Source organism: Podarcis raffonei, chromosome 14 (assembly GCF_027172205.1).
Source record: "Podarcis raffonei isolate rPodRaf1 chromosome 14, rPodRaf1.pri, whole genome shotgun sequence".
Taxonomy (NCBI): Eukaryota; Metazoa; Chordata; class Lepidosauria; order Squamata; family Lacertidae; genus Podarcis; species Podarcis raffonei.
Genome location: NC_070615.1, coordinates 40,339,009 through 40,366,380, shown reverse-complemented (window position 1 = coordinate 40,366,380; position 27,372 = coordinate 40,339,009). Strand labels below are relative to the sequence as shown.

At 46.4% G+C, this 27,372-nt stretch overlaps 3 protein-coding genes across 8 annotated transcripts in view; 2 read left to right on the top strand and 1 right to left on the bottom strand.

Moving 5' to 3' along the window:
- DNAH3 (dynein axonemal heavy chain 3) overlaps positions 1-4,369 on the top strand; it is a 95,157-nt gene extending 90,788 nt beyond the window's left edge. Inside the window, exons 58-61 of the mRNA XM_053364226.1 lie at positions 73-215; positions 672-876; positions 2,583-2,720; positions 3,888-4,369. Of these exons, the coding sequence (XP_053220201.1) occupies positions 73-215; positions 672-876; positions 2,583-2,720; positions 3,888-4,241 (840 nt within the window). The 3' untranslated portion in view covers positions 4,242-4,369. The remainder of the gene's footprint in view (positions 1-72; positions 216-671; positions 877-2,582; positions 2,721-3,887) is intronic.
- A 4,495-nt stretch (positions 4,370-8,864) lies between these two features.
- LYRM1 (LYR motif containing 1) lies at positions 8,865-23,068 on the bottom strand. Of its 2 annotated transcripts, none has more exons than XM_053366150.1 (4): positions 22,958-23,068; positions 13,051-13,209; positions 10,428-10,520; positions 8,865-9,198 (listed from the first exon to the last, which is right to left on the bottom strand). In XM_053366150.1, exons 2-4 carry the CDS (start codon positions 13,207-13,209, stop codon positions 9,082-9,084), a joined length of 369 nt encoding a protein of 122 aa, XP_053222125.1. In that variant the 5' UTR covers positions 22,958-23,068; the 3' UTR covers positions 8,865-9,081. The 2 variants fall into 2 exon arrangements, with proteins under 2 accessions (XP_053222125.1, XP_053222124.1); XM_053366149.1 differs by lacking the exon at positions 22,958-23,068 and adding an exon at positions 22,872-22,892.
- Positions 22,520-27,372, top strand: part of DCUN1D3 (defective in cullin neddylation 1 domain containing 3) — a 37,877-nt gene continuing 33,024 nt past the window's right edge. The window contains exons 1-2 of one of the 5 annotated variants that reach the window (XM_053366140.1): positions 23,114-23,180; positions 24,544-24,710. The gene's annotated coding sequence lies outside the window, so the exon portion shown is untranslated. Of the gene's footprint in view, positions 22,577-23,080; positions 23,181-23,556; positions 23,664-23,949; positions 24,024-24,543; positions 24,711-27,372 lie in introns of those variants that run through there. The other 4 variants (XM_053366143.1, XM_053366139.1, XM_053366141.1 and 1 more) reach the window with 4 other exon arrangements.

Genomic DNA, 27,372 nt, shown 5'->3' with positions numbered 1-27,372 from the left:
TATTAAAGAGCTACAAAAAATGCTATTTTCAAGTGTATTCCATTTCAAAAATGTCCAATTTCCTGATTTTAGGAAACGGTAGAGGAACTGGCACAGGACGTCCTGTCCAAGTTACCACAAGACTTTGACCTAGAATATGTGATGGAAATGTACCCAGTACTTTACAGGGAGTCCATGAACACGGTTCTTAGGCAAGAACTTATCAGGTTCAACAGGTAGGATTCTGGGTCTCTCCATCTTCTTCTTCTCCACCCTGCAATATTAATAGAAATAGTGATGGAGCAGCCACAGGCCTGAAAGCTCCGAGTATATTTTATGTTAGCATAATGGACATCAAGTGAAATCACAGATATTTGGCCACCTGCTATTCCATATACAGAAGGTGATGGGACTTGCAGTTGACTGTGGCAGGACAGTGTCCCCTACTGCACCTGAGGGCATGCAGGCCTCTACTGCACAAAAGAGTTCTACCCTCCAAAATGTTGCTCTCACTCCTATCACCTGCCAATCCACTCTGCCTAATAATAGGACTGTCCCTCTTTCCTCATTTAACAGCATGCTTAAGGTCATGTGGAAGCCTCCAGTTAACCATAGATTTCCATTTCATCTCACCGGGGAGCCTATGGTTAAAAGATTCAGGACAGATTCAGAACCATTTCTTCTCCCTCTAGGCTTACAGAGGTTGTACGCAGCAGCCTTGTCAACCTACTTAAAGCCATCAAAGGCCAGGTGCTGATGTCTTCAGAACTCGAGGATGTCTTCAACAGCATGCTTGTAGGCAAAGTGCCTCCTATGTGGGCAGCCAAATCCTACCCATCCTTGAAACCTATGGGGAGTTATGTGTCTGACCTTCTCATGAGGCTGGTCTTCTTTCAGGTATGCTTTAGCTCTCATGGTTCAATGTTGTTGTCAAGATCATTTACACATGAGTAGAGATGGAGGAAGAATTCAATCTGGTTTGCATTTAAACACAGACTTCCCTAATTTGTGCTTTTCAAAGCAATATGTGAACCAAAACACAGCTAGCCTTCAAATTTTGCACTTTTCTGAAGGTTGCAATGAGGATGTCCCATCATGTGTACAAAAGTGCATGCATTATGGTAAAGAGTGCATAGAAGTGCATATATTAGTGAATATAACAAACCAAAATGCATTCATTATATTAGGGAAAATTGCTTGCAAGTATGTGTATATTAGGAGAAATTGGCACTATAATGCTAATGAATTTTCATGAGCACTTTTAAAAAAAGCTCTGCAAAATGATGTGGAAATGTGGAGGGTTGGACTTAAGACTAGAAAAATGAGATACTGAGAGTGATTTTACATTGTTTATTTTGTTCTGAGCTTTTAAATTTTGGAATTTGGTGTTTTTGTCTTGATACTGGTCATTGACTGTCATAAAACGACTTGATTTGACTTGAGAAAGCAAAAGAGATCAAAATGGGCAGAGTCATAACAATCCTGTGCAGGGCCTCCTCGGTGGTTGCTCCCAGACTTTGGGACTCCCTCCCTAGAGAAGTTAGATTGGCTCCCTTCTTGCTGTCCTTCCACAGGCAGGTGAACAGCTTTTTGTTCCAATGTGCTTTTGGTAAATGACTGCTATTATTATTATTATTATTATTATTATTATTATTATTATTATTATTTATACCCCGCCCATCTGGCTGGGTTTTCCCAGCCTCTCTGGGCAGCTTCCAACAAAGATTAAAAATACATTAAAAATGAGAGAGCCAGTGCCATGCTGTTTTTACTGTAATTATGTGTATGGGTTTAAAAGATTTTTGTGTGTGTTCATGTGTGTTTTACTGTTTGCTTGTATTTAATGATTGTTTTTCTGTTTTTTTAGTGGTTTGTTGACATTTCTTGGGATGGTTTAAGTATATGGAACTGGTTTGGGGAACTCAGTATTCCCTCAGGATGCAATTTTTTGCTTCAAAAGTTTATATATGGCTTAACTCGGTAGTATCTAAGCAGTGTAAATGGAGGCAGGAAGTAGAAAGCTAGCTAGGTGGTTAAGAAAGAGCCACAGATTAGAAGAACTGTTGCAGGAATAGAGGTTAAAAAAAGCTCTCGCTGTTAAGAGATCTTGGGTTGCAGCGAATGCTAGTCCTGCTCCAGAGTAGACCTATTGAATGTGAAGTGTGAATGTGAATATGAAGTCCATTAACTTCAGTGGGTCTGCTCTTGAGTAGGACTAGTTGGTGACAACCCTTAATTATTAGATAAGCTTCAAAGAGAGACAGCAGTTGCCAACAATAAATTAATTAATAAAAGCCCCAGAAATAGATATGTACACCAAAAAAGTGTGTTAAATTTAAATATTTTAAATTATATTTATATATGCTTAAGGATCATGCTGGTGTTTTCAGCTAAGTGTGGTGTCAATTTCTTATCCTAATATTTATAAATTCGGACGTAAACCTTTACAGATTTGCATTTGTTTAATGGTGGAGACTGATGGTTTGAGATTCCATTACCCCAAGCTCTTGGCCTTCAAGACTTTACGGCTGACCATATGCAGTTGTTGTTTTTTTTAATCCCACATAATAACTATTTGCTTTGCCGATTCATGTTAAACCCAGGAGTGGATCAATCACGGACCTCCAATTGTGTTTTGGATTTCCGGTTTCTACTTTACTCAGTCCTTCTTGACAGGAGTTTCACAGAACTATGCCAGGAAATACACCATCCCAATAGATCACATTGGATTTGAATTTGAGGTAAGTAAAACAATTTCATTCCATGTTTAAGAGTTCCTGTATACTATGCAAAATGAAACTTGGTAACCTAGGATTGTATCCAACGAAATCCTACTGAGAGTAAACCCATTGGAATTAATGGACCTACGTTAGTCATGCCCATTAATTTCAGAAGGTGTACACTGAGAAAAATTGTCTTCCTTCCATCGCCCTCAGCCAATCCATCTGTAGAGATCAGAGTTAGGCTACTGAAGATTGGGACGTTTGCATGAACTGGAATCTAGGGAACAATAAAGCATATCTGCTAGTGGTATAGTTAGGTAATTTTAGAGTTCATGGACTTGCTCCCACCCATCTCTTCTTAAATACCAGTGCATATTATATCACTTACTTCAAAAAGTCCATCCTACTGCATTGGGGGGGGGGCGCTGCCCATTCTGTTACATGGAGCCCTGGGCACACACACTCGCTCTGATGGTACCACTGATCTCCATTGTAAAACACTGAGGCTGGTAAAAAAAGTCTTCCTTCCTTCCTTCCTTCCTTCCTTCCTTCCTTCCTTCCTTCCACAAAACATGGATTTATGAAGCTGCATCCTCCAGAGTCCATTCAGAACATTCAAAGGCCAGAAACAACAGAGGCCATTTTCCTACTTAATTGATCCCTTAGTGTTAGAAGATAATAGTAAAATATTAAATAATTGATGGCATGTTGTTAGAGAAAGGGGGGAAAAGGAGCTGTGGGATTTACCCTTACCCTGTCTCAGAAAATGTCTTTGGGGAGCTGTGCAGAGAGTACAGATTCAAAAGTAATAAGTCTGGAGAGCATTATGAACTAAAGTGTAACGAGCATTTAGAAATATGAGGACCAGTGTTGGGATCTAGCTTTTGCAAGCATTTGTAGATATTTCTCTTCCATTCTTTATGTTTAAGAAGCCCGTAGTGAGCTAGTCGGATGGGGAAGAAAGCATGATGGGCAGTCCTTGTAGATACTTGGGGAGTTTCTGGGTAGATTGAGTCACAGAGGATTGGGTGTGATGTTTCAGCACGTCCTGCTTCAGTGCTTCAGATCCGCAGGAGACATTCCTTGCCACAGCTAGCAACTAGCACTGGATAGAACCTTCCTTCTGCAAGACCTAGGCCATGTTCTAATACACCATCTCTTCCTTCCTTCCCCCACCCAATTTAGGTGATGACACAGGAGCACAGTATGACTCAGTTGCCTGAAGATGGAGCCTACGTGAAAGGGCTTTATCTGGAAGGGGCCCGCTGGGACAGGGAGACCATGCGGATTGGAGAGTCTTTTCCCAAAATCCTCTACGACTCCCTGCCCATCATTTGGCTGAAACCTGGCGAGAGCTCCAAATTTTTGCACGAAGGGATTTACCTGTGCCCCGTCTACAAAACCAGTGCCAGGAGAGGCACCTTGTCTACCACTGGCCACTCCACCAATTACGTGCTGTCCATTGAGCTCCCTTCCGATTTGCCCCAGAAGCACTGGATCAATAGGGGCGTCGCTGCGCTTTGCCAGCTTGACGACTAAATGGTTGGTGTCATATGCCTGTGCTTTCTGATAAAAAAGCACGGCTGCAACTATTGCCCCTTTGAAAAGAAAGAAGTCTCGGGCTACAACCATTGCCCCATTGAAAATAAAGAAAACTTAAGGTTTGAGCAACTTGTTTTATTGCACATTCATCCTGATTTGTTTCCAGGGAGGTTAGACAGCAGCTGCATCTACACCATACATTTATGTTTGCATGCATGTATTTCATAAAGTTTATATGCTGCTTGATTCTAAAAACAACACCAACCCTCAAAGGGGTTTAAAAAAAGAATACAACAATAAAATTATTAGTAAAAACAATTTAAAACATTCAGAAAATTGAAACCAGCAGTGAACTAAAAACACATCAGTATTTCAGATAGAGAAGTAGGCTTGTCTTAACAAGAATGCTTTAAGTAGGTACCAAAAAGAGTGCACTGAAGCTGCCAGCAGGATATCAATGGCAGGGAGTTCCAAAGTGTAGGGGCCACCACATTAAAAGATCAGTTTCCTACAGATGCAGAGTATCTGTGCCAGTTCCACAGATCAAAGCAGTCCGAGAGGGCCTGTATGGGGTAAGACAATCTCACAGACAAATATGTAGTTTGTTAAGGATCCTGGGAATTGTAGTGCTGTGAGAGGTAAACTGCAGTTCTCTAGGTCCTTTGGAGGAAGCCATGTGCTTTAAATGTATGCTGTGCATGTGAGCGATGTTGCTTCAAGCCAGCATTATCCCACACTTTCCAGTGCACTTTCTCATCTCTTATTGTAAAAAGAGCATTCTTTTTTGGGGGGGAGTGGGTTTGTTGTGCAAGGCCTCCCAATCACCTTCGACTGCACAACCAGGATTTGCTGGGATGTGGTTGAATCTCACCCAAGACTAGCGATGGTCTGGAGGTCCTCTTTGCTTTGCTCTCAGTTTGCTTTCTCTCTTGGGTCAAGCCATTTTGTACTGAGGCTTGAGAAGTGGGCCTTTCCTTTCCCCTGTTCTAACAGCAAACTGTTTGCTCTCAGGGTGACTCAGGCGTGTGTTCCCAGAAAGAGGAAGCAAAAGGCACCACTGCCAGATCTCTCACTGAACTCTTTGCCTTGCCATTTCATTCAACTTCGCTTCTGGCTTTCCCCAATTCCTACCATGGCTTTCATTTTCAGGTCAGGGTCATGGGTTTGAGCCCCTGCATTGCAGGATGTTGAACTAGATGACCCTTTATTCCCTTCTAGCTCTTTGATCCAGTGACTTCATAATCCATCCATTCCTATGTAACGTCTTCCTTGCCCTCTGCCTTCCCCTCTCTGCCCCAGATGTTAATCTTGTGGTTTTAGGCGCCATCTGCACCATACATTTAAAGCAGTATCATACCTATTTACACAGTCATGACTTCCCCCTCTAAAATCCTGGGCACTGGAGTTACTAAGGGTGCTAAGAGTGGTTAGTTCCTCTTCCTAGGGAACTCTGGGGCTTGCAGCTCTGTGAGGGGAACACAGATTTTGGGCATCACAAAGTTTATTTAAGTCTGCCACCTTTAATTTTTATTTATTTATTTATTTATTTATTTATTGCTCCCCTCCCCCTTTATGTTGCTGTTTGATTAGGTTGTGTGTGTGTGTGCGCGCGCACACACACACACACACACACACACACACACACACACTTCTTTTCATTTATTTAGTATGGGACCGACACCCACAGCAGCATAGAAAGCAGTAGGATAGATAAGGAACAACTTCAAAGGGGAAAAGCTATTATTGTAGTCAGTTGGACAGGAAGAAATGACTGGATTGGATGTAGAAGAAAGAAGAGGATGAGTCAAATATGACACATAGGCTGCATGTCTGAATAATTGTATCTCGAGCAGCAAGGAAGACATGCAGAAGGATGGAAAGACACATGGCAGAGCATCTGCTTCCAGGGAAATTGTCTTGTGCCAAGGTTGAAAAACTTGGAACGTGGCCTGCTTGGTTTGCCAGTTCTATAGGAAGGCTGCCTTTGACCAGGTTAGAGTATATCTCTGCCTAACGAAGTAACCTACTCTGAAAGGCAGCAGCTCCCCAAACAGGGGCTCTCTCTTATCACCTACTGCTGGAGATTGACCCTGGGAACCTTCTGCATGCAAAGCTATGGTGAGCGATGGTGTTCCCCAAATATCAGAGGACATATGGACTTGCCTGAAAACAAAGGCTGACGGATTTGATGGATAAGGCAATCAATGGCTGCTAGCCATGATGGCTTTGTTCTGCTCCACACTGCCAGAGGCAGTCTGCCACTCAGTGCCAGCTGCTGGGAACCACAAGTGGGGAGGCTGCTGTTGTGCCAATAGCCTATTGTGCACAGATAAACTATGGAAGACACTGCATTGTCAACCATTCGGTTTCATTGGCTGATTCCTTGTCTCTAGTATTATGAGGGGGAAGAAAGGTTTGTCCGTGTCCATTTTCTCCTCATGATGCATATTTGTATCCACTTCTATTATGTCCTTGCTTTTTTGCTGAGCTAAAAAGCCCCTAGTGCTGTAACCTTTACTCATGGGGGAAAACATCAACAAGGGAGACAGTCCACTTGAAGTGTGTGTGGGGGTGCGAGGCACAAAGCAGACAGTGTGGGGAAACCAGCCTTGCCCCTCCAAGGAGGGGGGGAAGCCTGCAGCAGCAGCTCCTCTTTTTAGGTATGCACTTTCTGCTGGGCTGTATCTTCCAGCCTTCTCCTGTGGAAGCTTTAATTAACTCTGTGAAACTGTTTTCTGCTTATGCAGTCTTTTCTCAAAGAAGCGCAAAATGCTTTGAAAGGGGATCGTAGGTGTAATAACTTCAAGTTTTCAAAGGGCAGCAATTTCAAGACGCCCTGATCAAATTTCAAAAGCTGAAAAGGTGGATATTGTTGGGGCTCGGTTTTGTTGTTGCTCTTTTTTAAAACCAAGTTGCATTTTCCCAGGAGTCAGCTGGTTTGGATGCTGTTTAATTCATGAATGTTGAAGAGAGACCCTTTTCTGATTGCCTGGGGCCATCTAGTGAGCGGCTTGCAGAACTGGGTGTTCTACCCCTGAGCTTTTGCCATAACCAGATAGTAATATTGACTCAGCTAATTAGGCCACGCAATAACTCATTGCACCAGCTCACTTGCCTTATTTATATACTTTGGATATTCAAGCTTTTAGTTCCTTTATGCCCAGAATTCAAAAGATGGATATTCAAAAAACCCTCTGCACAGCTGTCTGTGGTTAATGGACAACATATATCTCAAGCAGTGAATGGGCTGGACACATTTTAGAGGATGTGTGCAATGACTGAAGCTACACATTCTGGGGAAGAGTAACTCAGGCCTCCTATAATGACATTTCCACAAATACCACACAAGAAACAATTCAGCCTTAACAGAGATAAAAGAAGAGGATTTTGCATTTCTACCATGTAGAATTCTCTGATGGGATAAAAGTTGTGCTTTCAAGTCATTTGCAAGAAAAAGGTTTCTTACTTGAGTCATACCCTGTTGACACAAGTTGCTACCAAGAACACAAAACACTTGAAGAAGTGTTCATAAGCTGCTGTTCACCACATCACCCCATTCAAATGAAACAGCTCAGGCTGACCTGTGTTATTCTTATGGCAGCCAGCGACACCACTATCCTGCTAACCTTAGGTGGATCATTCCATGCTTTGTCTGGAGTTCTGTTTATGTTAACAATTGGCCGGTACCATCTCCTGCCATGGAACAGTATGTTCTTAATAGCAGGGCAGATTTTGACCCACACGCAAATCTAGATTAGACCTTCAGCTATAAAACAGGGGAATCTGTGGTCTTCCAGATGTTGTTAGATTACAACTCCCATAATCCCTGACCATCAGCTATGCTGGCTGGGCCTGATGGGAGTTGGAGTCCAACAACATTTGGAGGGCCACAGGATCTGTATCCCTGCTTTAAAATTATTATCCATTGAAAGGGAGGCATAAACCAGGGATGGGGAACATGTGGTCCTCAAGATGTTGTTGGACTCCCAACTCCCATCAGCTCCAGCCAGCAAGGTCAATGATCAGGAGTGATGGGAGTTGTGGTCCCCTCAAATGTTGTAGGGTCAAAGGTTTCCCACCCTGGTCTAAATTGGAGGGCTATTTCAGGCATCTTGCCAGAGGGTTATTTTCTGTCTTTGCTGATGTTTTTCCAACCCTGTCCCTTTTCAAACATAGGGCACAGTAGCCGACCGAGTGCTTCATCAATGGCACAAGAGCCTTAAAATGAGTTGGGTAGATAACATGCTGAATGAGTGCTTGTGGGCTGACATCTACTTCCCAATAAGCGCACATGAAACATGCCAGGATCTCCCACTGGCTAGACTTCCATGTGTTGGATTTTATGCACAAGTTATGGCTCTGCATGATGATGTAGAGAGAGACTAGGGCCCCCAGTGGGTAGGAATGGAAGGCACAATCTCACTCCTCAGCCATGTGCAAAAAGGCCGGGGAAAATATTGCCCAAACTAGACCATTCTGTTGTCTACTAGAGGTGTTTTCTACTTGCGACACCATGCTGGTGTAGTCTTTGAAAAACAATGTTTTAGGTTTCAGAAGATTATTGACCCTTTCTGCATGGTGCTATATCCTTCTACAATGCAAGACGCATCACACTTTGCCTTTCCTATCATAAATCATCTGACTTTTATTGGTGAGTCATCTGCTGACTCTTAATAAATACAAGACCGTTTGATTGTATCCTTACTCATCACCTTCTCAGGATCAAGTGGGCCCCTGGCCTTGAGGGCGATGTCAGCAAGTGCAAACCACACCAGTTTCATTTATGCATGAAAGGAATCTGCCAAGCAGTCCAGGATGACACAGGCAACAGTTTTGATTATGAAATTTCATCATGGGATTTCAAGTAGACTGGCTTGGAAAGCTTCCTCAGCTTCTCTTGATGTTTAAAAGTACGGCCGTGCTGCTGGGCGAGACCCATGGGAGGCAGATGAGTCTATGAGAAGCAAGGAGAAAATAATTTTTAAAAACCCAAACGTTTGGAAACTGCAAAAAATCAGAAAACAGACACACATGCAACCAGTCCCACCCCCCTGCCATAGCCCAATGAAGGGGGTGTTGCATGTGGGCCTGGAAGTAGAGTCACATCCCAGTTTCTGTCCCCATAAAGGCATTCCATGGTCCATCTTTTCACACCTTAGATTGAACCATAGCTAATGTTTACCATGAACATGCATTTCTGGACCATTTGTCTCCTCCTTCCTAGTGTGTGGAGGAAACAGTTTGGTTTCCAAACCAGAGATCATGAGTGGCTTTGCTTTAAGAAATCATGATCAGTAAGTAAGCTAACTTTGGCTTTGGGAGCAAACAAACCAGTATATCTCCTTCAGATTGAATGCTAAGCCAGGGTTCCTTTCCCACCCCTTGCTCCAGAAAGGGTGAGAAGGAACCAACTGACCAAGATTAGTGTTTTCACCATTTACTGTTACACTGAAATAACATCAGAGGTTCAATTCAGATTAGAACCCAAACCATGAAGTGAGTTTCCAAAGCTACAGGCAAACCATAATTTAGAGCTGTGGGTCTGCTTTTGTTTTCTGTTCGCTCATTGCTCATGTCTCTGAGTCAATGGCCTCTGGAAGAACAGCAATGGACGTAATCATGGTTTGTCAATTCAAACATTCTGCCAAATGAGGGTTTGCAATCCAATTTCCGGCTGTGGTCTCTGATTTCCCAGCCAATCTCAAAAATGTGGTTTATCAATTCAGCCTAGGTTCTGAGATCTGGGGAGTAAAATCATGGTAAACACTGTATGGGCAGGGGGAAAACAAATGGATTACTGCCATATTGGACCCCCACTTGCAAAAAGAATTGAATGCTGACAGAAGGAACTGTCTTTGTGACTGTCTGTGGGCTGATAATTAATATCATTTGAAGTCTAAAAATTTGAGAATCGGTGCTACATGGTAATTAAATATCAAGCCAACATCCTGATTTTCCAAGCAACTTGTGTTACTAAAAGACATCATTTTAATGACTCTTGCAGATGTGGGAGACATCTTTGAAGATATACTCCTGATTCAATCTGACTCATGTGCTTAGCAGTAATTGTAGGATTGTTCCTGGAGAAGCAAATGGGATGATTCAGTAGCTTCTGTCTAGAACATGTGGAATTCTATGGAGTAATGTGGCCAAGATATTCACATCAGGTGGATTTCTACTTACAGGCCTTGGATATGGGATGTGATAGTGAAGTCCTATCTCTATTCTCGCTGTGCATTCGTCTATACATTGTTTAATCAGCTTCGGATCTGTTAACTTCTCAAACAACATAAGACAAAACAGAAATCAAAACAGAAAGCTGTGAATCCATGTAGAAATTAGCCATCTCAAAAATCACCTTGCAGGGTCCCCCACCCCACTAGCCCAAGCGAGGACATTCTATTGATTCTATTTATTAAAAAATAGAATCTGAGGTTGAGGTTGGTGGGGCAATGCCCCATTTACCTTAACAGACCAGCCTCCACTGGGCCAAGTATCAAGGCAGAGGCGGTTTTTGACTAGCAGGACCGCTGCGGAAGCACTGGGCGTCAGCCTGCAGGGGGTGCCAAAACAATGCTGCAGAACAGATCACGAGACGTCGGGGTCCCAAATTTTAGCATCGTTCAAAGTCCGCTGCTGATCAAGGCCACACAGCACACTCGGAAGGAAATTTGTGTGCCTAAGTGCCATTTAAATCAATGGGATCAAAGAGCGTTGTTAAATGTGAGGTACCCATATCTCTTCTCTGGATTGGGTTCTCAGCAGCCCTTTGATTGATTCCAAATTTAACTCAGAGCAGCTCTTTGTTCTCCCACAGAGTGTCTAATTTGAGCTCTTTTCGCGCCTACCCGTTTGGACTGCGCTGTCTTTTAATTAAATTGTAGGTCTACTTTTGATAAAAATATATATCGCTCACAGTTCAGGAAAGCAAAGCCATGGGGTTTTTTGTCTCCCAAAGATTCCAAAGGAGGAATTCTTAAAATGGAACTTGCATGTTTTAAGAATCCATCAGGGCAACCTTACATTTGAGCCTTCGCCTGGTAGTCATAGGCGAACAGGAATTCCATGCAAGTGAATGAGCAGGCTGGCAAAGGAAGAATGGGTCACTACAGCCCACCTCTTGCTATGCTATGCACAGAGCAGGTGTGGGGTAACTTTGGCCTTCCAGACATTGCTGAACATGGCTGAATCGGCCGTGCTTGCTGGAGCTGATCAGAGTTGCAGCAGCATCTGGAGAAAAGAAAGTCTCTTCTTCCACAAATGGAAATCCAAGAGGCTGGTTGGAGCAGGGATGAACTCCCTGCTTAGCCAGCCTGCCTGGCAGAAGGCATTTTTTGTAACTAGCCTGCTAAGAGGCTCCCTGCCTGGACTAGCCTCTCCCACCTCTACAGCCAACATGAAAACACAGGCTACTTAACTCTCAGGGGGCTAAAAACCACAGGCTTATCTTGGTGCAGCAATAAAACTGCTAGCAGGTTTGCAAAGAAAAGCAGGGTCTGGTTTGGTTTCACACTGGATGGGATTTCAAATTGACAGGGTTTTAAATTGGATGGAGGACAGTGTTGAGATTTCCTGCATTGCGGGGGGTTGGACTAGATGTCCCTTGGGGTCCCTTACAACTCTACGATTCGACACAGTTGCATCAGATTACAGCCCATTACGGTTGTATTTTACCACACTGATCTACAGCTGATCTTTCAGGACCTACAACTGGGTTGTTCCCTATGCTAAGACCATTTAACCAGGAACTGCTCTGTGGGAAGGATCCTGATCGCTTTTCAAATGCTGGTATTGTTGTGGGTGGGTATGTGGTTTTTGTTGTTGTTGTTTAAAAAACAACAACAGGTCAGAGGTTTTTTTGTACGCCACCTCAGTAGGATTTACATCTGGATGGAAGGAAGAGAGGGATGTCTGAGCCGGTGCAGAAACTAGCTTATTCTACAAAGGTGAGATTCACATTTGTTACTCTGCCATAGCTGTCAATGTTTTCCTTTTTTAAAGGGAAATTCCCTTATTCCAAATAGGATTCCTCGCAAGAAAAGGGAAAAGTTGACAGCTATGTACTCTGCCCCCTTCGGCATATGGCCCCACCCACCAGCAGCATGTGGCCCCTGGGAGGCTGCCAAGAAGGAAATGTGGCCCTTGGGCTGAAAAAGTTACCCTACCCCTGACCTATGATTTGTTCATTGGCAGACGTACATTTGGGGCCCCCCTGAAGCAGTGGCGTAGCGTGGGTTGTCAGCACCCGGGGCAAGGCAAGTAATTTGCGCCCCCTAACCCGTGGATTTGCGCCCCCTAACCCGTGGATCTGCCCTAACCCCAGATGTTGCGCCCGGTGCGGCCGGCCCCCCCTGCACCCCCCACGCTACGCCACTGCCCTGAAGCTTGAACTGTCATGGGAGCCCCTTTGCAACCGATAACAAGGTCTGGGTAACCACTGCTATCTTAACAGATCACAGATCACCACACCTTTACAACATCTGTGCTGCTGACTTTGAGATTGCTTTGGGATTGCAACTCAAATTGGGTCTAATAGACCCAAATTTTTTACTACAGTTGCTTCTGCATCCCCTCCAAGATTAGGGGCCCTAAAGCTTAAGCTTCATTAATTTCATAATAGATCCTGGATTTGTTTCTTCCATGGGGAAACCCGATGATGATCACAGTCTGGTCTACAAAGAAGAAACCGTCTGCATACAAAGAACATTTGCCCTGTCAGCTGGGACAGAGCGGGAAGAAGCCAGTCCTCCTGCCATCTTCGATGCCAACTCAAAACCCATAAATATTCAGCAAGACAAACACTCACATTTTTATTCTTTAGGAATAACGTTTTTGCTTCATTTATAATGTACTGTTTTTCTTTGATGGTCTCTTCCATCTGGCCGGATGCCGATTGCCATTTTCTGGCGATGCGAAATATCTTGCGATAAAGGCCAAGAACTTCTTGACGGGTGACGGGCGTCATCTAGAGAAACAGGGAACAGACCCACCAACATTTATGGGGGTGGGAGGAGGCCTCCAAACAGATGGGACATTTTCACATACTCCTTAATTAGTTTTCAAATATTTTAATGGCTCCTAGCTGAACACAAAGAACCAGAAAAGACAGAAAACTACTATCATCTGCCAATGACAGAGAACATTTACTTTCTGTGTACCAACTTGGGGGAAGGAGGTGGGCATCCCAGACCATCCAAGTGTCCCTATTTTCCAGGGACAGTCCCGGATTTACAGACGCCATCCAGGTTTCTGATTTGACACCGAAATGTCCTGTTTTTCCTTAGGACGTCCCTATTTTCATTAGAGAAATGTTGGGAAGCCATGGAATTATCAGATCCCTGAGCCACCTGAAGGCAGTCCTGTATAGGGAAGTTTTTTTTTAATGTTTAATGTTTTATTATGTTTTTATATATGTTGGAAGCTGCCCAGAGTGTCTGGGGCAACCCATTCAGATGGGTGGGGTGTAAATAGTAAAATTAGGACGTCCATATTTTTGTCGGAGAAATGTTTGGGGGTATGTCAAAGGGCATGCTGGATCCAAGCCAGTGATCCATTTAAAACACGAACACATTTGACTCAAGAATGATAAATGCAGATCCAACCTACGTCTCAGAAAAGAAGTTTGTCTGTTGTTCGGGGCTTCTGGTCTTTTAATGCCGGAGGTTTCTGTGAACTCAAGACTAAGTTTTCGTTGTCTGTGAATCCAGACAGCGATTCTCAACAAGATGGGCACAATACTCCCTTTCTTAACTGTTCTCAGCAAAGGCGATCTATTGTCATTTCTCAAGGAACAGATGGCAAATGTTTAACTAGGCTTTGGGAGGCTGAAGGAAAATGGTGGTCTTTCAGAACTGCTCAGAAACCGGCCAAGCCAGATTGCCTGTCTCACAACAGGGGATTAGGGGACTGGATTTGGCTGGTGCAGTTATTGGGCAAACCAGATTTAAACCTCTCCTCCAATGAAGGGACCACAGCATCACCGTGAATGCAACGTTTTCTGTTTTGGAGCTGGACTGGGCACGTGGCCACTGTTCAGCACTCTGGAACAAGAATGGGGAACCTTTGGCTCTCCAAATATTGCTGTACTGCAACTCCCATCAGCCCCAGTAAGCATGGCCAATGGCCAGGGATGATGCAAGTTGTAGCAACATCTGGGGAACCTGTGGCGCTCCACATGATGTTGAGTTACCACTCCTGTCCTCCCTGCCCATTGGCCAAAATCGTTGGGGCTGATGGCAGTTGGAGTCCAACAACATTTGAATCATATAAACATAGAATTGTAGAGTTGGAAGAGACCCCAAGCGCCATCTAGTCCAACCTCCTGCAATGCATCCATGACATATGGCCAGCCAACCTCCAAGGAAGGAGAGTCCACAACCTTCCAAGGGAGACCGTTCCACTGCTGAGCAGCTCTTACGGTCAGAAAGTTCTTCCTTATGTTTAGTCGGAATCTCCTTTCTTGTAACTTGAATCCACTGGTTTGAGTCCTACCCTCCAGAGCAGGAGGAAACAAGCTTGCTCCATCTTCCATGGGAGAGCCCTTGAGATATCTGAAGCTGGCTATCAGATCTCCTCTCTGTCTCCTCATTCCAGGCTCAACACAGCCAGCTCCTTCATTTGGAGAGCCACAGGGCCCCCATCCCTGCTGCACAAAATGCTCAGCAATTGGCTCAGGTGTGCAGACCTTTGGCCCTCAAGATCTTGCTGAACTATAACGCCCATGATGCCTGGCTTTGAGCCATGCTTGCTGGCTGATGGGATTTGGAGTTCAGGAACATCTGGAAGGCTGACAGTTCCCCACAACTGTACACTAAAGGCACAGCAGCTTCCTAATTTGAGCTCAGAAAGCTTCAGAAAGGAAACCCACTTCTAAGATCCTTCTGGGGGTAGGAGGTCTCCCGCTCTCTACCTCTCAATACCACTCATCCATCTGTGCACAGGAACATAGGAGGCTGGCTTATACTGAATCAGACCCATTGGCTCATATATCTTAGCACTGTCCTCACCAAGTGCAGGTCAGATCGGGAGAACCTTTGGTTTTTGGTCCAGCCCCATATGGAGATGTTGGGGGTTGAACTTGGACCTTCTCAATACAAAGCAACTGTTCTACCTTCCTGCGGAGGAATCACATCAGCAGGGGACGTTCTGGCCTTTGTTCTCAGCGCCTGCTTAACGCCACTCTTGGGCGCCTTTCCAAGAACGGCCGGTGTCGGGAGTCCCCATTTCGCTGTCTTAAGAGCTAAATTATAACACTTAGCTGAAGTGATGGCCCACAATTGCTCTGCAGCTGGGAGCAGTGACAGATCATCATTCACGGCTCCGCACATTTAAGCTGCAGCAACAACGGAAAAGTCAGTGGGTCAAATTCAACCCTGGGGTAAAACATGAGCGAAGAAAGCCAACAGGCCTGCCGCTGTGGTGGACATTCAGCAGATTTCCTACGAGGAAGAATGAACAGCTGGCATGCTTTGCCCCCCCGTGACATTGAAGAGAAGGGGAACGAAGGAGGATTCTTTGCTTGGCTGAGAAGATCACCTTCTTTCCAGTGCACAGTTACGCATTAAACTATCAAGTCGTATGGCATGAACAGGATTCATTTCCCCCCCTACGACAACAGCTCATCTGGTTTAACGATGCCAGGAGCAGGTGGGCATTTCAAACGCCCCCCTCTTTGTGCAAGATACTTGGGCAAGCTTCTGTTTCGACTAGTGCGCTGGGATTTGAGCAAAAGGGGAACGAGATTAGGGCTGGTGAAGCTGCTGAAGAGGTTGCAAGCCGGTTAGCAATGCACTGCTCTGATCTTTTGTGTGAAGTCGAGTATTTTAGGAAGCTGCCTTAAACTGAGCCTTGGTTCCACCTAGCTCAGCAGTGTTGGCGGAGACTGGCAGGGGCATTCCAGGGTTACAGAGAGGGTTCTCTCCCAGCCCTACTGGGTGATGCTGAGAACTGAACCTGGGATCTTCGATATGCAGAGAAGATGCTCTACCACTGGGTTGCAGCCCTTCTTGTCATGTGGGGTTGATGCCTGGAGGACCACATTTGCCTCACAGGCCTGAGGGTCCCCATCTGTGGTTTATGGCTTACTATTAGATGCGAATGCAGCCAATATCTAAAGGTCCCTGATTCGTTCCTGTGCATTGGCAGCTGTGATTCTGAAACTCAATGTAGTGGTGAATGTATTAGGCTATGGCTGGAGAACCTGGGTTCAAGTCCTCACTTAGGGAGTCTTTTTTTTTCTGAACAGTAGAGAGAAGATGGTTTTCAATAAACAAAATAGCCAATCTTTTAGAAACAGTCTGGTTGGCCATAGTCAGAAGCTGGATACTGAACTAGACGGACCCATCGTTAAAAAATAAATATAAAAAGCAGCAATTCTTAGCACTGGGCGGTTCAGAGGAGCAAGAGATGGACCTGCTCAGGAGCCGCCAATGATCTTGCAAGGACTTCTACCTGCCCTTCACTGCATTTCCTAGTTGCAGAAGCAAAACACTGACTCAAGCTCTTTTCTAGAGAAATCCTTTCATTGCTTCGAATACATCCAAGATCTGCTCTGTCAGGAAAAAATGTACACGGATGACCTGAAACCAAAGGCCATTTGGATAGTAACGTTACCAACCATGGGCTGGAATTGAGAGAGGGAAGGATCATAGGCACATTTCCTGGTTTTTTTCAAACGTTATTCTCTCTCCTATTTGGTGACATAATTTTAAAAGAAAGTTTAGAACTCAGCCTCTTATACTTTGCACTTGTGGGATCGCCTTACCCACTCGGTATGCCCACTCAGCCGCTTCGATCTGCGGAACTGGCACTGCTAGAGGTGCCACATAATATTTGTTCCGCATTCATAAGAAATGAAACTTTTACTGTGGCAGCTCCTATACTTGGGAATTCCTTGCCTGTTGACAAGCAAATGCCTTTGCTGGACTCTTCTCAGTGCCTTCTTAAAACATCTTTGTTTAGGCAAGCTTACCCAGACATACAGAAATTGATTTTTTTACTCTCTTTTTAGCTTGCAGCTGCTTTCGAATGTTTTTAATACCCACTTTTAATTGTATTTAATGATAATTTTAGTATTTTATTCTGTATGTAAACTGCTCTGAGGTTCTACTGCAATCAATTATATAAATTTTGTTATATAAAATAAAAAGAATGTTCTGATGAAGACTAATGGGACAAGATTTGCCTTATTCCATTTTTAAAAATGCAATCAGACAACTGTTTCCCACCCCCTAGGAAATTCTCCCAAAACATCAATACATGTAGAATTCGGTCAATGCTGTAGCCCAGCAATTTAATTTCACCTTATAAGTCTCAGCAGCATGAATAAAGTCTTTTCCTGGAACTCTTCTTTTATTTATTTTTTCTTTAGCACGACAAATGACATTCTCAGCTATCTCTGCGCTCATTATAAGAATGAGGCATCCAAAAATATACAACCCAAATCCGGAGCAAAATAATGGATTTGCACTTTTTATTCATTTTTGGCCTTTTGGCAAAGGTGACTAAGCACTCAGAAAATAATAGAAATTATCAAGTACTGGACCAAGGCCAAAATAAAACAATGGATCTAAATATTAATGAAACTAATTATTCCCCACAAATTACGCTTGCCCATGATATGACCAGTTCCTTCCTACCTCCCATTACTTTGACTCAGATCAACTGAGCCCATTCAGAAGATGCGCCAGTAATGCTGATGGTTTCTGGGTTGCAGGTGGAAAGCCACATACACACAGCAAGTGCTGCTCTTGCTCCTCTCCTTATTTCAGTTTTGCTTATTGCTTTCAAGGGTAGGCTCACATTTTAAAACAAAGGCTTCCCTTAAGTTCCTGGGTTCCTTTTACGGGCTTCAGCTTTGCTCCCTTGTCACTGATGTTTTAACTGCTGGCTTGAATATAATTTCATTTAACTTTCCCATCAGCTAACACCATCAGTGGGGCAACTGTGGCTCTACAGATGTTGGAATCCAACTCAAAAGAGTCCCAGCCAGGATGCCCAATGGTTGGGGGTGAAAGCTGTTGGCTCCCAGCAACAGCTGGAGACCCCAAAGTTTCCCCATTCATGGCTAACGCCCTATCTACCTATGACTTATGGGTGGTGGTGATGAACACATGAGATGGTGTCATGGGGCAACAGAAACTGTGGTCACCCCTAACCCGGCATCCAATCAAAATGGGTACTCCCAAAGCATTCTGGGAACTGTAGTTTGCAAAGGGTGCTGAGCTCACAGAGGTGCAATCCCCATCACCTTTAACAGACTACATTTCCCATGACCGGGGAAAAGCTGTAACTGTTATAAGTGGTGTAACTGTGCTTTACATTTATAGTGTAGACTTGACCTGCATGTTACATGGAAAGTCTGAGTTTCAGGGTACAGTGGCGGGGTGGGGTGGTGCCCTTACCTTTTCTGATGGGAACTCGAACGGCATATAAATCATATTAAATAATAAATAAAAATTTGAGTACAGAAATGCAATCATAGCTGTCAACTTTCAGATTTGAAAATAAGGGATCACCAGCCTCGAAAATAAGGGATCAGTAGCCTCACCTGTCCCAGGGACAGTCTACGGGATATCTAACAATCCGGGATAGCAGTGGGAAGCATTGGCACTGGAATAAGGGAATTTCCCACAAAAAAGGTAAGGTTGACAGCTATGAATGCAATGCAAAACTGCATCTTTTCGGGAATGGTGGTGGGCAATGTGTTACGGGTTCACCCTAGGAGACTATACTCCCAATGGACTGATAGGGACTCAAGCAGCATCCTATCAACTCCCAATCACAACTAAGCTCCATCAGGCTCCGCCCCATGGTTTTCAAGGCCCCGCCTTTGAGCTCCTTCAAGACCCACCCCCTGAAAGTGAGTGTTATGTACTGAGCTGAATAGGATCCAAACTGCAGCAGTCTGATTGGTCCTAGAACAATAGGATCCAAAAGGCAGCAGTCTGATTGGTCCTAGAACAATAGGATTCAGAATGCAGCAGTCTGATTGGTCCTAGAACAATGCAGCGGTATGATTGGTTGGCAGGAACCACCCAATCATGCTCCAGATAGAAGTGAATCCACAACCTGATTGGCTTACAGTAGAATTCCGGAATTAGCCAATCATGTGCAGCCCATTGTGTAAATAATCTATATAAAGCAGATACTTTGAGGGGACATTCATTCATTCCTCCTCACCACTATGAGCTGAATAAAGAGCATGAAATCACTTTGCGACTCTGAGTATATTTCACTGGCGACGAGGGTGGGATCCCACTGAGCTGACTGCCACACACAGCACCGCAGCACCGCCACCTGCCGCACCGCTGCCTCGCACCGTGTATCCAGGCTTCAGCTCCGGGACACAAGGAACTCAGAATGGCAACCGACAGCAGCTTCTCGCCATTCAACCCAGCATCTGGAGACTGGGAAGCGTACGCCTCCCGTTTCACCTTCCTCCTAGAAGCCAAAGGGGTCACCGACGAAGAAGACACCAAGAAGAGGGCGATATTCTTCAGCGTCTGCGGAGAGGAGACGTTTGAAATCGCCCGGGCTCTCCTTGCACCTGAAGACATTGCTACTGTTCCATACAAAACAATAATGGAACAGCTGAAGGGGCACTTTTCGCCACAGCCCTCAGTGGTGGCTTGTCGAAATGCCTTCTACGCAAAGCGGCAAGCCCCTGGGAAAACCATAACTGGGTTTGTGACCTCTCTCCGCCAAGCCGCCCGGTTCTGCAACTTCTCAGAGCTGGAGAACATGCTTTGTGACCGCCTCGTCGGTGGCCTGAAGGATGAGAAGCTGCAACGACGCCTCTACGCTAAGAAGGATCTACCGTTCCAGGTCGCTCTGGAGGAGGCCCTGGCAACGGAAGCTGCCGAGAGGTCGACACAAGAGGCACGGCCGAGCCAGCCGTCCCAACCGAGGGTCCACCACGAAGACCTCACTGACGACTCAGGATCCAACAGGGAGGAGGTGCACCAAGTACAGGAGCACACTCAAGCAGCCCACATACCACAGCTGCCTCGGCGAGAAGGAGGGAACTGCGCAAGCTGTGGAGAAAGTCACGAGAGGAGGACCTGCCATTTCCGCAACGCAGAGTGCAGGCAGTGCAGAAAATCGGGACACATCGCCCGGGTGTGTCGGGCTCGGCCCACCTGACGCCAGGCATCAGATGACCAATCCAAGAGCCCCAGGTCCCGGGGCCCAATGCACCAAGGCAACTCGACAGAGCTCACGGACTGCCAGGTATACCAGTTGCCCCACCCCAACGTAGAGAAAATTTATGTTGACGTACAGATAGAGGGGGCCCCATGCCGCATGGAGCTTGACACGGGTTCAACTCTATCCATAATCTCGGCAAGGACCTTAAGGAAACTGTGTCCTACTGGGGGTCCCAAACTCAGGCCGGCCCCATTCACCCTCCGGGACTTCCAGAAACGTAAGGTCCCCACAATGGGGGTGGGGACCTTCTGGGTGGAATACCAAGGGTGGACGCGACAACTGGACTTGCTTGTGGTCAAGGGCCCCTACATTAGCTTACGGGGATTGGCATGGTTTGGACCACTGGGGCTAGCCGTCACCGGGGTGAACCACACCAGCTTACAAGTGGACGTGGACGCCATATGCAAGGAATTTCCGGGGGTTTTCGATGGGAAATTGGGACAGTATACGGGCCGCCCCATTGCTCTACAGCTTGACCCCGTAGTACGACCGGTCAGGCTCAAGGCCCGCCGGGTCCCGTTCGCCCTGAAACCCCGTATAGACGAGGAATTGGACCGGCTCGTGGAGCAAGGAGTGCTGGAGCCGGTGCCTAATGCCCCCTGGGAAACCCCAATCGTCACACCTGTCAAGCCTAATGGTTCGGTCCGCATCTGCGCAGACTACAAATGTACCATAAACAAGGCCCTCACGGCCCATGCATACCCAGTACCAGTGGTCAGCCATGTCCTTGCCACCCTGGCTGGGTCGAAAAATTTTGGCAAGCTGGACTTGGCCCCAAGCATATCAACAGCTGCCAGTAGATGAGGCCACAGCAGAGGCACAGACGATTGTGACACACAGAGGAGCATTCAGGGTAAAGCGGCTGCAATTCGGTGTCAGCGTGGCACCAGGCATATTCCAGAATTTAATGGACTCTCTCCTTAAAGGGATTCCTGGCGTCACCCCCTTCTTCGATGATGTGTTGATTGCCGGGCCCACACCAGAGGAGTTTGAGGCCTCCGCACCGTCCTGCACCGTTTCCAGACGGCGGGTCTCAAGGTGAAGCGGGAAAAATGTCTACTAGGAGTGCCTCAGGTGGACTTTCTGGGATTTATGGTGGACGCAGAAGGGGTCCACCCGACTGGGGACAAGGTACGGGCCATTTGTGATGCCCCAGCGCCCAAGAACAAGACTGAACTTCAGGCCTTCTTGGGACTATTGAACTTTTACCATTCCTTCCTTCCCCATAAGGCGGCGGTAGCGGAGCCCCTACACAGACTCCTGGACAAGCGGGCCCCTTGGGTGTGGGGCCAGCGCCAGGAGGCCGCATTCCAGGCAGTCAAGGACTTGCTTGTCTCAAACTCGGTCTTGGCACACTTCGATGAGAGGCTGCCGGTGGTGCTAGCATGCGACGCCTCGCCCTATGGCATTGCCGCTGTCCTGGGACACCAACTCCCGGATGGAAGAGAGGTACCGGTGGCATACTTTTCCCAGACACTCAACGCAACCGAGCGGAACTACTCGCAAATCGACAAGGAGGGTCTGGCAATCGTGAAGGGAGTAAAAAAATTCCATGATTTCTTGTACGGCGGCCCTTCACCGTGGTGACTGACCACAAGCCGTTGCTTGGCTTGTTTGCCCCCGAAAAGCAGACCCCCCAAGTGCTGTCTCCTCGCGTCCTCAGGTGGTCAATTTTCCTTGCCAGCTACCAGTATGCACTGATTCACCGCCCTGGGAAGGCGATGGGCCATGCGGACGCCCTCAGCAGGCTACCACTACCGGAAACAGGCCCCGACCCAGCACCTGCACAAGAGGTTATGAGCCTGGAGCTGCTTCCCGACCGCCCCATTCAGGCACAAGAAGTTGCACACCATTCCAAGAAAGATAGGGTCATCTCCCGGGTCCTGGACTGGGTGTGGAGGGGATGGCCCAGCAGCAGCCCCGGGCCAGAATTTGCCGGCTACACAACCCGCAAACATGAACTGTCGGCCCACAAGGGGTGCCTGTTATGGGGAAGCAGGGTCGTTGTTCCCCAGCCCCTCCGCAAAAGGGTCCTCACAGCCCTACATGAGACACAAGGGCGCAGCGCTGGGAGGAGATGGCAGGGGGTGTGACTGACTGCCAAGAGACCCAACCAAGGCGTCAAGGTGTTATAAACGGGTGCATTTAGGGGGTCAGGTTCTTCCTCTCTTGGTTGACATTGGCGACGCCATTTTGTAGCCAGGCCAAGGTGCTTTGGCGCCCTCTAGAGGAGAGGGCAGGAACAACTCAAGCGCTCTAGGGAGCCCGAGCAGCCATCTGGGCTGTACCAATATACGAAGGGGGCGGGGTGGCGAGTGCGGAAGGCCACACCCACAACCAACACCTCCTCATTTCAAAACGCTTGCCTTGGCCTCCACCGTGACACGCCCGCCCCCCTTGAGCACTCCAACCTTCCCTTACCTGAGGCAGGCATCGCCCTTCCCTTCCCTTCCCCACCCTCCCGCCTAGCATAGTTTCACCCGGCGCGGCTTTCCTCCCTCACTTACCTCAGAAGCAGGAGGAGGACGACGACGGGGGGGAGGGGCGGGGGAGTCCAGCGCCCCCTCTTGCTCTCACGGCGTGCGGCGTCAGGCACGTCGGCGCGGGCGCCGCCCTGCGTCAGCGCGTCGCCAGCTGACTCCCCAAACGGACACCGCCCCCCGGAAGTGATGCAGGGGAGGCTGAGCCCGAGTGGGAGCCCTGGCCGCTGAAAGGAGCTGGTGCGGAGGGGTGAGTGAATTGGGCTGTCTCTCTTTCCGTCCGTTTCGGGATGGGGCTGGAGAGCCTCCCGTCGGTTTCCCCCACCCCCCACCCCCACTCCTTTCCCTCACACACGGGCTCCCAGCCCCCTCCCCCCTTGAGCAACTGCCAAGGTCCTCAGCTCTCCCCCCCATCGCCCCCCTCTCTCTGTCTCTCTTCCCCCCCTAACTCTTGCCCCGAGTTAGAAGGGGCTTCGGGGTGGGGAGAGAGGGGGGAGGAAGATTTGGAGCCCTGCTGGGGGGGGGAATACGTGTTCCCTTGGAGGGGTTGGGGTGGGTCGTGAGGGGGCCCTGAAAGTCCCCATGAGGGAAGCAGGGGCAGTGGAGGAAGGGCGTGAGAGAGTCTTCCAGTTCCCCCCTCCCAACTTTGGGGCATGTAAATCTTCCCTGACTTCCCACCTCTCCAACACCCCCACCCCAAATATAAGCCTCTCCTCCTCCCCTATCTCAGAAGGTGAGTTGGTTGCAGTCTCTAGTCAGATTTTGTGTCTCTGGAAGCTTCCCCTCCTTTTAGCTAGGTGTTAGGATCCGCTTGATCTGGGTGCGTTTTTACTTGGTAAATTCAGAGGCTTGCTTCCCACCCCAGGATGTGTGACTAGGAGGATGGGGGGGGCGTCACTGCCACTTTGTGTCCCAGGGTGAGTTTAGATTGGAGTGGTATTAAACCCACCCTTATTCACAAAATTTGTTTTGTTTTTTGGTGGGAATTCCCCCTTCCCCTTTTTAGGCTACAAGGTAAGAATCCACCCATGGTCCAATCCTGGGCAAGTTTTCTCAGGGCAGGTTGCCCAAATTCAAAGGGGCTTACTCCCAAGTAAGTGTGTGGGACTGCACCTTTTTAATATGTGTCTTGAAGTGGTGGCAGGATGGAAGCTGCTATTTTAACCATCCTGGTGTGCTCAGAGTGGGATGGTTAAACTGTGGTTAAACACATATGCGCACACCACTTTCTCATAAATGTTTGGAATGTGTGGTCATTGGTTTTGGGTTTTTCTTTTTGAAGGAGGCACTTCCCCCTTTCAGAAATTAAAGATCATTTAATATGCAGAGGCAGTTGACACTGATGTTTTTCGGTCATTCTTCCGCCTACGCTTAAATCCATCCCAAACACGCTTTCGCTACCTCCCCTATACTGTGAAATATTGTAATCTGTGTTAGTCGTGAGCATGGAACGTGGATGTGGTTTTTCTTGTTCCAAATGAATGTCCCCAAGTGAGAGGAGGAAAATGGGAAAGTGTCAGTCCCTTCCCCTCCACGCCCCCAAAGTCTGGCACACTGACACCTTCTCCACCACCACTAGTGCAAGATCACCAATCTCCTGTCTCTTCTTTCAGGAAGTCAATTTATTGGACTGTGGTCATAATGCATCATTTTGGAGGTGCTTCCACAATTGAGGGTCAGATAAAGATGACCTCTTGTTGATACCTCAGTGATGAAGAGGCTGTTCCCTTATTTATTTCTTTAGTGTCATCTACATACATGGTGCTTTACAAAAAAACAGGTATGACAGGTCCGTGCCCTGAGGAGCTTACATCCTGAAATAGACATGAGACAAACAGCAGAGGAAGTGAGGAAAAAATGAGTAGGAGATCCATTGTGTTCAGAAGACTTGCACACATCCTCAGGGATGACCAAAGGCTTCCTGGGAAAGGGCTCAATGCCTTGGTTGTGGGCTTCCCAAAAAATTCCAGGTGACCACCACCAGGAATGAAATGCCGGACTAGATGGGCCTTTGGTCTGAACTAGCAGATATTTTCTTCTGTTCTAAGATGCCGAGGATTACTTAATTTATGGGGTGGAACAGCTACCACTCAGTGTTCTTGACTTCGCTGGTGCCTTCTTAGTACTATAGACTTCTCATTGCCACCTTCATACAAAGTGAGTTTTTGGGGTGACAGCTCTGTCTCTATTGCCTTTTCCCTTTCAACAAGTCTCTTATTAAGTAAGAGACCTTTCCTAGTCTGCATCTGTACCGGATATGCTTTTAGATGTTTTATCGCCTGTGTTTGATGGCTACTAGCCATGATGGCTTTGCTCTGCTTCCTTGCAGTAATGCTTTTGAAACCACAGGAGGGAGAGCGCTCTTGTGTTTGGGTCCTGCTTGGGGGCTCCCCAATCTTTTTGTGGTACTTACTCTTTTTTGTGTGGCTCAGGTACAGGATCCAGGTCTCGGGGAGGAGCTTGCAGTGGTTGTCAAAGAGATAGTTGGGTGTCTTTTTCTCTGAAGAATTAAGGGATAACAACGAAAGTGCTTTGTAGCTAGTGAAACGAGAAGTGGGATTTCCCTAACTGTAGAAAATGTGTCCCCTTTTTTTTAACTGGCTGTGTAGGAAACATGCAAACAAAACGCCACATTCCAGTGTGGTTTGCTTTTCCAGTCATTATTCATATTCTCTTCCTATCTGAAGGGTGTGGAGGTAGATTTTTTTAAAAAGCATAACACCCTGCCCCCAAGGGGGTTTAGTGTTTACGCGAGCAGTGAGTTCAGAGGTGTGTTTTTAAATAAAGTGACAATATTCATTTTTTTAAAAAGTTAATACTAATAACCTAAAATACTTCGGTTTGCACAATTTGTATTTCTTTGTTTCTGAAATACTGGCCTTTGAGCTAAAAAGTTGTGGCCAAGTAGGTTCATAAAATACATATCTCTTATAATTTAGATTTAAATGCAGCCCCTAGATTTTTGTCTGTCTGTCTTTCTTTCTTTCTTTCTTTCTTTCTTTCTTTCTTTCTTAAAAAGCAAATCCTCTTAAGGTGTGCATTTCTGAGGGTGTATTTTTTAATGAAAGAGAACTGCCAGTATAATGAAGTGCTGCTCTTAAAAAATATTTTGGACAATCCATTTAAATCAGGGATGGCTAGTGGATATTTTGGATTATCCATTTAAATCAGAGATGTTCTTCCAGCCATGGTTGGGCAGTCCCACCCATCAGCTCCTGCCAGCATGACCAACGGTCAAGGATGATGGGAGTTGTAGTCCAACAGCAGCTGGAGGGCCACAGGTTTACCCCTCCACACACACATTTAAATATGCACGCAGTGGTAACAGGATGCCAAGGCCGTAGTGTTAAGTTAACCAATTTGTGGCAGTGTAATAGAAACGTGTTTGTTAATGACAAATGACTAACAATTGTTGCAAGCAGTGGTTAAGCAAACATTAACTGGAAGTTGTTTCCTTTTACGGCTACTATTGAGAAGAATGTTTGCACTCTTCAGGCAATCTGGCCAAAACAATTGATGCTCTGTCTCTTCCAGAATGGCTTTGGACTCCAGTGGGATGCCTATCCCTTAAATTCTTTGAATAGACTTTCGAACCACAAATTTCCCCTAAAGCTCCTGGAAGCTCTGCTTTTTTCAGTTGCCTTGCTGTGCTACTCAAAGCAGAGGTGGGGAGACTGTGGCCTTACCAAATGCTATTTTTATTAGTGTTATTGCATTTATATCCCACCTTTACTCAAACAGCAGAAGGTGATGCACATGGTTCTCCCCTTCCCTGTTTTTTCCTCACAGCGACCCTGTTAGGTATTAGATATTTGTTGTCTAGCCGACAGCCAACTAGGTAGCTTCATGGCACTGAACTCCTAAAGAAGAACTTCATCTTCCTTAAGACTCACAGATCACTTTTTGCACAGCACAGACTCTCAGTTGGCCTTTCTAATAGAGGTGTATTCTATCCAGTTTCATTAATATTGGAATTTGGATTTTTTTTTAGTGGATCAGCATGGCTACCTTTGCTCTTCCTGTAGGCATCTCATTCCTGTCCTTCTTCCCATCCCCAGCTGAGCAACTTCGGTGATGGAGGGCTTAGCAATTTGTTTCAAACATTCAAGAAAGGGTGGTAGCTTTGGAAATGTATCTCAAGCCCAAGGGCTAGAGCAAGTTGCATATATTAGCTGCATGTAATTACCATAATTTGTAGGTCATTTCCACAAATGTGCTGGGTGCCAACTAGCAAGAGACAGATACATTTCACTCCTGTGATAATTCTGGTTTTGAATGGTTAAAATCAAATATGCAAAACCCTAGCCCCTCATGCCACCCGGCCAGTGAATCTGAATAAGCTCTGGAGACCATGAGATTTCCAATGCTCCAAGCTAACGCTTCTCCCTGCCCCACTTTAAGCTTTAGCAGGAAGACCAAAGCATGGCCCAACAAACATCACT